Source organism: Perna viridis, chromosome 1 (genome assembly GCF_037379345.1).
Source record: "Perna viridis isolate PV_CMFRI_1.1 ecotype Kerala chromosome 1, ASM3737934v1, whole genome shotgun sequence".
In the NCBI taxonomy this organism is placed as follows: Eukaryota; Metazoa; Mollusca; class Bivalvia; order Mytilida; family Mytilidae; genus Perna; species Perna viridis.
This window is the reverse complement of record NC_142445.1, coordinates 37386644-37402308: the sequence shown is the minus strand read 5'-3', so window position 1 is coordinate 37402308 and position 15665 is coordinate 37386644. Positions and strand designations below refer to the sequence as shown.

General features: G+C 32.6%; 1 protein-coding gene across 6 annotated transcripts in view; it reads left to right on the top strand.

Annotated features, from left to right (window-relative positions):
- LOC148628611 (tetraspanin-1-like) overlaps nt 1-9240 on the top strand; it is a 43422-nt gene extending 34182 nt beyond the window's left edge. For all 6 annotated transcript variants that reach the window (XM_088590937.1, XM_088590954.1, XM_088590984.1 and 3 more), the window contains 7 exons: nt 672-872; nt 1332-1406; nt 2381-2500; nt 2922-3021; nt 3829-3968; nt 4205-4288; nt 5186-9240. In XM_088590937.1, coding sequence (XP_088447063.1) covers nt 672-872; nt 1332-1406; nt 2381-2500; nt 2922-3021; nt 3829-3968; nt 4205-4288; nt 5186-5284 — 819 coding nt within the window. In that variant the 3' untranslated portion in view covers nt 5285-9240. The remainder of the gene's footprint in view (nt 1-671; nt 873-1331; nt 1407-2380; nt 2501-2921; nt 3022-3828; nt 3969-4204; nt 4289-5185) is intronic.
- The last annotated feature ends 6425 nt before the right edge of the window (nt 9241-15665 follow it).

Sequence of the window (15665 nt, the reverse complement as noted above, 5' to 3'; positions counted from 1 at the left end):
TCACTGTCAACAGATCTAGTGACGCCAATGTTTTCGCCTGATACTTAAGGGCGCCAAATACATTTGACATTTCTTTCAGGTCACATATTTTATTTTGTATTTGTTTTTGCATCCATATGCACACACACACGAAATAAAAATCTTCTCCTGAATAGTACCGTATTTCTTGTCCACCAATTGTGAGCAGAAAAGAGAACTTTAAAAAACAATGAGTTTTAAATGTCTATTGTTCCCCGCTGAAACGCGACGCTGGGACGTACAAATGCTCACAATTTGTGAACGCTCTCGAGCCCAAAATTCTCGGTTGATTAGGATAAAATTCATACCAAAAATTGCTACTGTGAATCTTTCGGACAAGTTAGGAATCAATGATGACTTGCTGCCTTATATTGTGAAAGCGACCTCCCATGGAAATTAAATTTCCGTGAAAATCGTTATAGAAGTTTTCTCATGTCTACATTTCTCAATGCATTTTGCAAAAAGGTTTTTATCATGAGTAGCGCTGGCAAATAAAACAAAAATAAGCGTACAATATTTTGGCATCTATCCCCTTCTTGCTATAAAAAACTGGAGCGGACAGGAGACATGGACTAATGCTCTTTATTGAAGTTAGGTCATTTCATGTACGCCTGTAAAAGCATCTCAGAGTAACTTTATTTACTCCTAAATAGATACTTGGTGCAGGAGTGCTAGGATTAGGGATATGGTTGCTGGTCAAAGACTACAGTACGCGGGAGGTAGCCGCTTTAGTCGGCTCTCGGCTGTTCGAGTATGTCACGTACGCACTGGTGGCAGGGGGAGGAACAGTGGCGATACTTGCCTTTTGTGGTTGTTGTGGAACGATGAGACAAGATAAATATGTGCTTGGTTTTGTAAGTATAATTGTTGGAAACGGAACTACTCGGTCATTCCCGCTACACTAAAGTTTCTTTTGTGTTTAAAAAAGCTGATAGATAGATTTAATATTTTTGATGCTTTATAAACCGACACTATTTGTACTGCTAGACGTATCCAAGCAATAGCTTTGAACATGTTAGACTAAGCGACATTTCATTTTTCACTGAGCAAAACCCTGTAGCTGAAGTGTTTGTGCTGGGTTTTAATATTTTTACTGCATATGAAACATAATACAAGAACAAGATTATGGTACAATATTCATGTACATATGTAGTTTCAAATTGCATGTATGATTTTTTTTTAAAAATCGCTATGTAGGTTTTAAAAGGTCTGCTAACCATGTTATGTATATTTATCTGATTAATTCCAACTGTCGTTTGCTGGAGTTAACTCTTGCCCCGATGGTCATATTCTTTAACCATTTTTTTTTGCAGTTTGGAACAGTTTTATTTATGGTGCTTACAGTATTGGTTGGAGGCAGCGTATTTGGTATTATATTCCGAACAAAAGTAAGTAAAATGATTTCGTTGAAATAGATAAGCTACATGCACTGACTAGCACGGCATGTTGTACAGAATTAAGTTACTAAGAACATCAACGGATGTGCTTGAGATAAAAAATTTCTGTATTCGGACTATAACTCAAAAACGCTTGTAGCAATGTTCTATGTACATTGAAATAGGCTCTTTTTTCGACTTCCATAAATTTCTGATTTTACACTCTGGAGTTATGGGACTTTTTCATAAGAATATGTGGATTTTGTCGTTTTTAGAAATCATAACCAAAAAATGCTTTCACCCAATTTCATGAACTTAAGGTACCTGTTGAAACTTTTTTGAATTGCTTAATTCTGTTGATGTTTGCTCCCTGCATTTTTTTTGTATAATTTGGGTAACAGTTTTGAGTTATGGGACTTTATTCTTAAAAAAAATAGACAATTTCCTGTTTTCGGACAGGACTATAACTTCAGAACTTTTCTGGTATATTGTATATTTCCTTTGATTTAGTCTATGATAGATTGTTATTTATTCTTCGGAAGAAAAGAAATCGGGTATATAGAAATCATTTTCTGTTCGTCTGTTTATGTAATCTTGATAAATCTTTTTCTAAAAGTTAATTGATTACAGCCATTTTTGTCAAAATTCAACTCTGTGTCTAACAAAGTTGTGTAATCATAATCAAAATTCAAAACTATATCAAGCTTGAATATTATGTTCATATTCGCCCAAAAAGTTAAGGGTTCGACTTTTTCTGGCATATTTAGCTGCGCTCCGCGAAGCATTTATTCACGAGAGAAAGCTATTGCTATATGAATACAATTTTATAAATCGTGCTTAAAACCCATATCTTGGGAACAGCAGTCAGCGGTTTAAACCTTCTGGTAATACTAAACAACGAATAAAAATACTACACGAGACTGGTTAGTCGGTAAAATGCTTTGATTGTACTTTATTAGAACAATTGTTCGGTTTTTTTTTTTTAGATTACAGAAGATATGAAAAGTCGTTTTGTAAATACAATACATTTTTCATATGGAAGGGAAATTGTGAAAAATTCAACTAACAGATTAATCACAGATGCATGGGATGCTATGCAACGAACGGTATACATTTTATTACATGTAGTACTAGTATGTTATTCAAGAAGAAATGGGTTACATTTTCGCCATTATTTTTTCACGAATTCGTTTCATTGTGCACATTAATTTTAACCAAATATTTCAATAACAAAAGAGTAACTAGTCTTTTAAAAACAAAAGTAAAACCAATTTCCACATTTCCGTTTCTCGGTGTGTGTGTGTGTGTGTGTGTGTGTGTGTGTGTGTGTGTGTGTGTCTTACATTCATAAAAGACAGTGGGCTGTTTCCGTGGTACTGTACTTATTTGCATAAAGAGGTAGGGTTTGGCAAAAGCGTAAAAAAGCTTTGAAATAGCGAATTCCTCCTCTGCGCAGGAGATTGACATTAAATGTCATTTTAGAATTTTCATAGACTGGGTAATATTTGACTTTTGTTTTTCTTTCAGTTACAATGTTGTGGACCTTACGGCAATCTAACCTCTGACACTTCATGGGCGTATTACAAAACCTTTTCAGACTGGTATCACAAACGACCGAGTCAGAAAAGTAAGCATTATATAATTATTCCAGTAAGTTAATATATTCAAGCACATATGTTTTGAATGTTTAAAGTTTGCTTATACATGTTTGTGTGGCCAAAGCTATTGAAAGGAGTATGTTCTTTTATACCAGTTTCAGGTCCTTTTAAATAAAGAAAATAATAGCTTATACGCAATGTAATGACTCATTGGCATATTTTTGTGTTAGAAAGGTCACTAAACCCAGCAAAAAAGATTCAGAAGCTTTTACAACATTTCCATGTCAAAATGACTTAACAAAGTATTGTTTTTATTCAACTTATGATGATTTGTCAAGAAAATTTGAGATTTGTGTTTTTTTATGGGACATGTGTGTCACATGCTCCAAAAAGCTTAATATTTTGTCAAAAGTTGTTATGATATAATAGGCTTTTATGGTTGAAATAATTTCAGTTGTTGAACCGTATGGCCATAATCTGCTGCACTGAAAAGTGAGTGAAATCAAGTGCCCCCCCCCCCGATTTTTGCTCAATTTTCAAATAAGGTTCCCATGTTTTGCATGGATAAACTGTAAAAACTGCTTTGTTTGCAAAGCACGCAAATATTTTACTAAATATTATAAGAAACGTCATTTTCTAGTTGCCCATTTTTAAAGCAATAAGAAACCAAACAAAAACTAATAACTTAGTTGAAGTTTTCATACCTTTCTTGAAATACGTTGTACTACTACCATCTTCAAGGGCACGCCTAGGATTTACCATAACAGGAAAGGCACATAAATATTATTCCAGAGCCTGTCTGAACTGTTTCATTTTATTGTTGTTGTGTTTTGCAGTGTTTCCCTATGTCCCAGAAAGCTGTTGTGTTCCAGGAGCTTCTTTACACCAATGCCAGGGCATAGGAAGCAAATTTAATGGCATACCCGTGAAAGGTCCTGGCAGATCTAGTATGGCAAATGATGCTTTATACTCTGATGTAAGTATATTGACCTTCACCTGTTCAACCATGACCTCGTGAACAATTGTTAACGTGTCTTAAGGGAAGATTTTTTAAACAAAAACACTCATACTTTTGATTGCAGTTTTAAGTTTAAATACATATAAATGTATTGATACTTGATATTGAAAAAAAAAAAACAGTTGAAAACGCATTTTTTACTTGAATATATGTTTCAGTTGTTATTGAACACTAACATTAGTTTGTTTTTACAGGGATGTTATGACAAAGCAATTGAGTACTTACAAAAACATAGTTTATACATAGCAATAGTGGCAGGAGCAGTTCCTGTGTTTTTGGTAAGTTTCAGTGTTGTTTTAAACATTGGAGGGGTTCTACAAAAGACAATTGAAATCAGAGGTTGTTGGTGCTTCATAAACTTTTGAATTCAGACCAAACAAGAATGAATGGACGATTCTGGTTCAAGGTGTCTGTATCCTTCTGATATATCATGCATACTTGCCTTTTGATAGCAATTGCCATCACGTTGCGTCCGTCCTCGTCGTCAATAACAATTTTTCAAACTTTTTTAAGGTCTTCTCCTATGAAACTACGATATCAATTTGAACCAAACTTAGTTGGGATGTTTTTAGGGATATTCTGCTAGAAATGATGTGGGGATTTTTTTATCGTTCTACAAACATGACGGCCATTACTAAAAATAAAACGTATGGGTCAGACAGCAGTTTTTCGTATAGTTCACTGAAACAGTTGAGTCAAATTCTGACAGGGATAGAATTGTTAAGCATAATTTCTATTTGTGATCAAACTTTCGTGTAAATCTGTTAAGCCATGTTGGAGTTATTGCCCTTTATGGAAGTTTTATTTTGATACTATTAGTAACAACATCAAAATAAAACTTATTACTTTCTAAAGTCTTCTCCTGTGAAACCACTGGACATAATTCATTGGAAGTTGATATGATTGTTCCTTAGGCATGAGCGTTGGGAATCTTTATCGAAGAAAAACCAAAGGCGGCTTTTACCAAAAAAAAAAAAAAAGAATGTGTCTCATATAGCCAGGTAAGCGATTCAGGTTCTCTAGAGCCTCTAGTTTTACTTCTACATTAAATCAAAATATAAATTATGAAATTATTTTCTAAAGCACACATGCGTAGGACAGATAAGGTAATGACATATTCTCTTGCGTAGGACTTTTTTTACCAACTTATTACTAACATCAACTTTTTTTTTCAGATTGCAGGTATAATCATTTCATTTTATTTATGTGCCAATGTTAAAGCGGAAGATGACGATGAAGATGAAGATGATGAAGGAGAAGAGGCGGAAGTATGAAAACCTACGCATGTGCATCAGCGACTACCGTCCAAAATAAAATATGTACTTTAAAGTGCCATAAATAAAGCATAGTGCTGAAACCAAAGACAGAGCTGTCGGGACGATCGAACGTTCTTGTTTCAATGAAAAACAAAACAAACTGGTGAAACAATCGAACTTCTACAAGGACACTGGTTCAACTCATAAAACGATGATGCTAGATTTTGCAGCAAAGGATATGATGGACGCTTCATGTTTATGAAGCTGCTGTATTTGTACATTTTTACCAGACAGTAACATTTTAGCGGTAAAATGTTTAACTTTTGTAGTTGTTTCTATAGTCCCACCTAATGCATGTCTCTTTCCACTTGGAAACAATTCAAATATTATACGTTCATGCTATTTCAATAGGTTTTGTCTGCTAATTTGTGTCAGAGATATCACACCATAACCCTGATCCAAATATTATTTAAAGGTCATTCCGTTGTGCAAGTTTTAAATACTTGAATAGATTTTGTACTTGTAACTTCTTCTTTTATAATCAGTCGTTTGTTATAACTCTTTATATAATGTTTTAGATATATCTGATTTTGTGTAGATCTTATAGGCGCTAATTAAACCCAACACAATGAGTTGGCCGTACATTGGTATCACCCTGTCCGCCCGTCCGAACTTTTTTGTCGTAATTAGCTCAGCTCTCAATGAATGGATCGATTGCGGACTAGACGATTGGCCATCGCGTAGATGGCGCGATTTTTGCTGCTGTCCGATATCAATTTCCTGTCATGCGGATCTTATCACATTTCACTGTCGGAAATGATATAGAAATTTTTCGTCACTAAAATCTTAGCTAAATACAGAAATGACTATTGTCAAAATCTATACCATATGTAGACCAAAAAAGCTTCGTCTGATCATGGCAGAGTCTGAATTTTGTGTGAACCGGTGCTTAAATTCTTAGTAAATTTTGCAGTTAATATTGGGCATGGTAACTTTTTTAAAATCAAAACATGAAACACTATCTAGTCACGTTTTTTTAAATCTAAATACCATCATATATTAAAACATTATATAGATATATATATATATATACATATTCTTTTTTTTTTTGACAGTTATAGACATATGTATGTACTGATTCTGATTCTGAAAGCCTCAATAAATTTGCATGAATTTTCAAAATTGCACATTCATTTATTCGTGTATGCTTTGCTTAAAATAGGTTGACAACAATTGGTTTTTCCCTGGAGAAATGATTTCATTTAAACTTCTATGTTTTAGAAGAGAATTTTTTATCCTAAAATTAAGCTTTCATTAATTCATATTTTTTTCTACAAATATCATTTTTTCATACTTAAAGCGGTAGTTATGTCTAAATCCGTATGATCTGCAATTATGATCGTAACTATGAAGCTTATCAAATAAATGTGTGTCTACTCCAAATTGAAAAAAAACTAATTGTTGCCTACCATAAACCTAAGTCGTATGAATATTAAATATATACATGATACCTCATGTAAGGTTGTTATTGTAAAAGATAGCGTGTACTGAAAATGCGAGATGTAATGATAAAATATTTGCGCTTTTTGTCTTAATGTTCGAGTGCGATTGAATGCTGCGTGACAGAGTGCTGGCAGCATATATATTTAAAGACAGCTGAACTGCATAAAAACAATTAAACATTTTTGTACCTTTATATTTTTTCTCTACAGCAATTTCCAATCATTGTATTTTATCTTTACTGCAACTTACTTTTGAGGATTTTTACTGTTACCAAGAAAAATAATGTTATTAGTTTTAATCGTAAGGAAACTACCGCTCTAGCAGGTATTTCGATTCATAAGATGAAAAACTCACGAAAACCTTGTTTAAATTATATAAATAATTTGGTATATATATCATAAACTTGATCACTCTGGGGTGGCGGAAAAAAGCAAGTCCACCCGCAGTGCAGTGTACAATACAAGAAGCTATTAAAAAAACTTAACTGTCTTAATATTTGTTTACTTTAAAGAATTATATTAGTTCATGTGAAAGTAGACTTAAACTATGGTCTCTTCATTTCTATGCATATGGAAGGTAGCAGCATATTTTCATCATGCCAAAAACATACTAGTATTGTACATATGTGCCATAGATTCATTAATAACTAGACGAAACTACTTCATTATGATATATTACAGTAGTTGCGTATATGTATCACGAAGAAGGCCCATTCCGTAGATCTTTGTGTAATAATTTCCCTTTTACTTGATCTCATTAGGTAATGAAATACATACTCATTAAATAAATTATTTCTTTATATTTTTCTCATCAAATTTATCCTTACCATTTATCAATATTAGTTCCAAAATCATGATATTTTTCGTTTATTACTAATATGAATTGTGTTTTGTGTATATACATTTGTTAAAACTTATTTTTATTAACAAAGGGGCGCATGCAATGTTTAGCACAGATCCAGAAATCCTATAATTTGGAATGAAACTTAGCGACTACAATCACTCGCCTTTTGGTATAATTCGATTCATGCACACCATATTTATTTTTTTAAAAATGACGGAATTGTAGAAAAAAAGATAAGTATATTATAATGGATAGATGTTGGCATATTACAGAAATCTATTGCTGATTCCATTTATTAATAAATACAATTTAATATCAAAGTTTTCTACTTACTTCTATTATTTTGCTGTTATTTACCGTGTGACATTGCAGTGAAGCATTTATCCATATGGAAGTTTACCTCTACACAAACAGAAGTGTCGCATATGATAGTCATATAGAACTCGATTTATGTGATCTACATATGATTATGATAATCATATGATTCTCATATGTTAATTTTGAATTGGAAACATATGATAATCATGTCCGATAATCATATGTTAACTGAAACATATGATTATATATTCATATCATACTCGATTCATTTGATCATCATATGTTGCTAACCATATGATTCTCTCATGGTGCACTTTTGGTTGTGTAATCCAATCAATATAGATTTTATCAGTTCATTTCTTTTACTATCAGCATTTTATATTTTAAGTTGCAAGTGCAATACTTCATGAGTGCATGTTAACTTGCAATCGTATCCTACTGCAGTATTCTTAGTGTGAATGTGAGTGAAATTGTGTTTTCATAATGTGAAATATAAATGTCGGAGCCAAATTTAAACAATTTAATTTTGTAACGGTGGTAATGTGGTGTGAGATTGATAACGAAATGAAATACTAAATACATACTTAAAGATACTGTTCCATATAAGAAAGCAGGGACTAGTTTATGTATTATGCTTGTATGCATTGTCCATACTTGTCCCAATATGCTCAGTGTTCGACTTCTGTGGTTGTATCAGACTGCATACTGTGGAGTATTTGGTTGAAGTCGAAAATGATGAATTAATGTTCTGAACACAATTGAATAGACAATTCATGAATTAATATATATAACCCTTTTTGCTAACTTTCTGAGTAGGCTCTTCCGGGAGGTAGTTGCAACTCTCTTCCGTCAAAGTCTGATTGTAAACTGTTCAGTGTTTTTACGAGAAAGTGTTGCACCTATCTCGCATACGCACCAACTGAACGTGGTCGGAAAATTAGCACGAAAGGGTGTAATGGGAATTGAATAACTGAAATGATAAACTGCTGCTAACAAAGTTATAGTCGAAAATTATACTGCTATGGACCTGATACCTACGCTTTCTCAAAACCGCATTTCCTTCTTGCTTCGTTCTTATCAGTGTGCAATATGTGTTATTTAATGGGACCATTGTCATTTTGACACTTTTTAACAATTTGTTACAAGAATTGTGTTTTAAAGTTGTTTTCAGCATAAACTGTTTATTGATCAATACTTCTTTTTTATGTCTCGATCGTTGATTTTAATTGTACTTTTGTGATTTATTATTATTTAGAATGTTTTATGTAAATAAATCTTTATGGAATTTGAAATAAAATTATTTTGTAATAGTTCGTCTTTTTTGCGTTGTATTAAAATGTTTGTTTGTTTGTTTGTTTGTTGGGTTTTAACGTCCGAGCAGCAATATTTCAGCTATATTCAGACGATGAACATGAAAAGGATGATAAAATGAACATGAAATGATAATGAAATGAAAAAAAAAGGATGGGACACAAGAATAATAGGGTCGACAAATTTTAATTGCCACTAGAAAAAGGGAGGGATGGGCAGGGTGGGGAAATTTAGACTTCTGTGGCGGAGCGCAAAGGTTCCTATTCCTATCGAATACCACAGCAGGGTTCTTTAACATGCGAGGAACGTGACATCTTTCCCAACACGGTGCAACACTATGGTTTGCGGTCAGGTTGTCCGTATTATAGCCTGACAACCCCAGCATGTAACATGCCAGGGGTACCCCATTCCACCACCTGGGGCACACATCCCAGTTGCTCTGTGGGCAGAGCGCCTAGCCCCCGGCTAGGTTTCTGAGCACTATTTAGTCGCCTTTTACGACAAGCTTAGCGCTGCTGCAGGCCTATTCTTATAACATGTATTAAAATGTACCAATGAAGCAACGATAACTCTGATCTGTTTTAAGAAGAAATGTAATATTTAAACAAATTCGAAAAGACAAATTAACACAGAAAAAGTTAACATGCTTAATAAAGCACATCGCCGGTTTTATTCACTTATAAAACTAAGAACGACCATACCGACTTATTGCCGACTACATCAAGGTTGTCTCAAGGAGCAGCTTTCAAGGACGTGTAGACATACTAAATGAGACTAAGTAGTATTATTCCTGTTCAAAATAAATAGCACTTCATACTCAGATTAAATTGTTATTAATATAATCCTAATTAATTATCATATGCCTTTATAGACAAATTAATCAACATGTTGCATTTTGCAACCTTGTATGAACAGTTAAGGTTTGAAAAGACATGTAATGCGTTGAAAACGTCCAAAAACATTTTCTTGAACAATCCTATAAATAGGCATTTAGTAAGCATTGTAAATAATAAACTTCAGAAAACTTTAATGGTCTACCTTAGTAGTCCGAAATGTGACAAATTGGACAATACATGTATATATATATATACAGAATCAAATATAATAAGAAAGGATATTGTGAATATGTCAAAAAGACAACAACTCCACCGGGATGAAAATATCAGCTCAAGGCCACCCATTGGTCTTCAATGAACGACGAGGAAACCCTCACACCACAGGTCAGGCTGCAGCTGGCTCCAAAATACCATTATACAGAGGTACAGCAAATTATTTTTGTCCTTATAGACTCCACATTTTTTAATTAATCGATTGTTGCTTCTAACGTCCTAAGGCAGATATTTCATGCATTTTAGGACGAGAATTTTTGATCGACTAATCGAAAAGACCCTGTACTAGTCTTGCAAGCTGAGGTGAATCTTTATTGTGTTAGCTCAAAGAAGCAACACTCCACAAGTAAGCATGTCACACCACTCAGACATATTAGTATGCCTCCGAGCCAACCATTCGTCCGTTTATCTTGTAAATGGCGCGTGTTTGGCAAGAGAGCATTGACTTCCATTTAAAGTCTTTAATGTGAATCGGCTGGGGATCTAACCTGTAATCAAGTTGCAGCCAGACTCATGAATACATGTCTACTAAGAGAAACAAGCCGGTTTCCTACCATTGTAGATCAAATGGTATAATGATAATAAATATGAAAAATAACATTAAGACAGACAGTGAAATATCTGTAAAAAATGCGTGGATATCTTTAAAGGAGTTAAAAATAATATTGCATTTAAAAAAAAATTCATTCTGCACATAATTAAAATTTGACCTATTTGTTCCATTCAGCCACTGCATCTGGCAACCTAAGGAAGTATGAAGGGAAACAATCCAATTATAACTTTACACAATACAGGTCTCGGTATCGTATTAATTTTCCCATAGACTTCTACTGTGAAGTGCATATTTTTAGGATTTAAAAAAAAATAAATATGTAAATTGATTCAATAAAACTTTCACTTATGTAGCATTTCCAAGGACATGTGAAAAAATAATTCCCCGCAAAGAAAATAGGGTGAGTCCACGAAGATCGGACAGAAAAGTAGTCTTGAACTATAAATAGCCATTTTCATTTTCGTTTTGCGCTCATCAAACCAACCTTTTCAGTGGTACATTTTTATATTATTATGTTAGATTTTCTTTTAAAAAAGTTTGTCATCTTACAGTGTGATGTTTGCTCTATTTTATAAGTCATTGTTCATATCTTTTGACAAAACATTAGTTTGTAGAGAGACAAAAGGAAAATGCACTATATTTTGTAGCATCCATGTTTTGTTTTTTTTCATAATTGGTGAAGTATATTATTTTTCTTTTGTGTAAATAAATCTATAGTATAGTGTTAGTGTTGATAGGAATATTACAGATTGTGTGCTGGATTGTCCCTGTGGATTGTTGGATGGTCAGAAAATAAAGTTCATCCTTTCACTATAATGTATAAAACTCTTAACTTGCTCGTTAGATATACACGTAGTAAAAAAAGATTATTTCAATTAGTTCAGCTTAACTATAATCGTAAAATAAAATGGCTAGGTTACGGAAAAAGAATATGCAAAGTTATAAACATATGAAAAAAAAATCTTAATATATCAATTTTTCGACGCAACACCAGTAAACATATTTTCCAGCAAAGAAAATTTTCATAAGGGTGCCTTATGCTATTGTTTTGTTTTATTGTTAATTACAATTAGTTTTTTTTTTATAATATGATTCTTGAGCAGGTTAAAATGTCCCTCCACCATTTATGATAAATAAATTTGTCACGGAAAAGTTGCACCGATTCAAATATTTTACCAACTAAATAAAAAAAAGCAAAATGTTTGTTATTAATTAGTTGTTCATTTATTTATAACAATAAATTATTATTGATAAAAATCATCGTTGTATTTTTTCTGAACAAAAAGTATTAAAACTTGTATTTCAATAAATGAGTATTGTTTTGATCTACTATAAATCGTAGATTTTGTATTGGCATCCTATTTGTCATAAAACAAATTGTCTAAAATAATATCTATTATGTCGTTCTTTATTTCGCATCAAGAGTCTGTATATTTAGTTTTTGCAGTTGAACATTGCAAGTTAAAAATTGATTAACTTTCAAAAATTGTTCAATGATATTGCTTACTGTGAGGGGGAATAACTTATTATCTAAAGTGAAGAATAATTGTGTATATTTGCCAATAAAATATCATAAACTCTCTTTGTGTGATTGTTTAGAATGGCATTCTACACATGTAATTTCTCATGTTTTGAAAACAAGTCGCACAAGACAAAGTACTTAAAAAGAATGCATTGAAATAGCTAGATTGTGAGCTAGGGTGAGCAGTTCGTGTCTTATTCTACGAAAGCCAAGAACACAAATTGTCTGTAGTCATTTAAAAAACACACTCACGTTATAGTTTTTTTTAATCACAAACGCTCCACTGACAATTTGTTTGATAACAATGTTGTTAAACATGATACTAGCATTTTTTGCCTATTTCAGATTTAATCCTATTTGTTAAAATATGTACGTTTTTTTGCCGAAAATCTACCTGACTTGACAAACCAACTAAATCGTTTTTATCAATTTGGATTGCAAGATCAGAATGTCCTTCGTAATAAGAATGATGAATTTAAATCAGTGTTCAATTTTAACTATTTGTGTTTAGATTATTTTGGTTTTCCCCCTTTTTTGCAATTTGACGATTATTTCAGGCGTAAAATTTTAAAAGATCGATATATATTGATTTTTTCCTGAAACAAAAATTACAGGGAAAATTTAAAAATTTCTTTATCACTAGTTTTTGTCAATGAAGTCTATATATAGACTGAACTTGACGTAGAGATCGTCGGCAACCAAATTACGTAACCAAGGCAGACATTTCAACATATAACTACCAAAATAGCACTCCGCGGGTTATTCTGTCTGATTTCAAAACATTTCGTATTAAAGATGTAGGAATATATTTTCAAGGTTTACAAATCTATTTCTCTATGAACTTTCCCCGCGGGTTTGAAACAGGAGAAAGGGTAAATAGTACCAACGTTGTGAAAAGATTTAGGTGTTATTTGAATAGAAAAAAATGTCTAATGAATAAAATTTTTGAAACAAAAAGTTACATTTACTTGTTACATATAAGGCAGATCTTTGATTTCAATAATACTAGGCATATAATATTGCAAGGTAACTATTTAAATACGTTGGAATATACAAAAATGTAAAATATTCAAGATTCTTTCCAGCGTAGATAGCATTTAAGTAGCTGTCTTTGTAAGAATCATGCAAAATCTGAAAAATGTGAAACACCCCAAAAAAGCTACATATTTTTATTTTTGTAATTAAGTTGTTTTATGGGTGTATATTATGAAATGTGTAATTATTTATTTCGATCTGTCTGCTCTTAGGAGATAATCAACATTGAAAATCTAGTAGATTCTATTGTATTTGAGTGTCATTTACCGAGTTATCTCCCTTAATTTTGAATGCATGGGTTATATGAAAAACCAAATATTAATTTCTGTTTACTAAAGCATTTTAAACAAAATAACAAAAATAAAAATGTGTAGGCTTTCCAACCATGTATCACATTTTGCATGATTCTTAGCTGGAGTGGTACTTGAAACTTTCCGTAGTACATGTATTGATAGCGAGGAAGAAATTTTGACAAAAGATACAAATTCATTACCAAAATAACTCCTTGTAGTATCCAGTTGAAATCTTGAGCATGACAAATTAAATATAATTTGTAGCTTTTTTCAATTCCTTTTTCTATAATACAAACCTGTATAAATTTTCTCGCAGTCAAAATAACTAATTGATTCATTCTGATATTTACTTTTATTCAAATTCGATTTATACAGATGGCTTCATTATGATTTGATCACCTGTGTCCCTACTAGGGCTAAGCCTCCACAAACTGGTGACCTATAATGCAAAGACACATGTACCTAGCCCCATGTTGTAAAAAAGGAGTAAGATATTAGTAGTGCTTCTGCAAAAAAACTTCGAAAATAAAATAATGAACCAAATTCGAAGTCAACCTGGGTCTATTAGTCCGTTGGTCCATCTTGGGTGATATTTTCAGCATACACAAGGTCTATCAATTCCCAAAATATTTGGAATTTCCATCTTCGTTTGTCCTTTAGAGATTTTTTTTATAAAAAGTTTCGTCGAGCGCAGCAGTGATCGCACCCTGAGCAGTTGGGGCAAGTATGGACACAATATTAGTTTTTGACACACTTAAGCATAAGGACTTACAATTTATATAGACACAACACATGGTTTTATACTATATTCTGGACACTATATTGTACAGAATTAATCCAACATTTTCAAATCAGCCCAAAAATAAAAAAGTCGATTTTTGGAGTGTGGCTCCCTTGACCAATTATAACTCGAAAAACATAAGACTGTTTGAAATTTCAATGCTAAATGCAGGCAGAGATTTTTATGATGAATCTAATAAAAATTTATTTTTCGAAATCGGACCAAAAATTTAAAAAAAATCGATTTTCGGGTGTGGTCCCTTTTGCCCCCTAAAACTCGAAAACCGTACGAGATATCTAAAATCTTATTGAAAAATTTAGGCACGGATTTTTATGTGGGATCCAATAAAATTTTTAAAATCGGACGAAAAATTTTAAAAAAATGGATTTTTTTTCGGGTGTGTTTAATTAAATGTATGCAAACCAGGATGATTTGTATTAGGAATCCAAGTTTATTTTTTTTTAAATTGGACAAAAAATAAAAAATACGCCTTTTTCCAGATGTAGCCTCTTCGGCCCTTTTCACTTGAAAACCTTAAGATGTATCTAAAATCTGACTGATAAATGCAGGCAGGGATAAGGAATCCAAAAAAAAAAAAAAAAATTAAAATCGGATAAAAAAAGTTTTTTTTTTTGGCGTTGCCATACTTTGACCCGCTGTAACTTGAAAATGGTCCAAAACACACGGAATCACCTGACACATTTGTTTACAATAATTCTTAAGGAATACAACAAAAATAATTAAAATCGGAATAAAACAAACAATCTACATGGGTTTTAATTAAAAACCAATTTTTACCCTTTTCGGTTCCTTTTTCTAAAACTGAAGGGGACACAAAGTCCACATTAAATATGAACCTTCCATTAGAAGTTAGTAAATCAAATCAAAATAGAACAATAATAATTACTTATACACAACTAAAAGTACCGCATGGAAACAAAGTGTCCCAAGACGACGAGGACGACTACCACGACGACAACTGCGCCATAACATTATACGACTGTGCATTGTTTGCGGTCGTGTAAAAAGGGGCCCCTCACCACTTATGTACTCACTTCGAAGTCATTGTCTTGGACCAAGTTCAATTAGTCCATCTTTATTAGTACAACACACACGGACAATGTAAAGCAC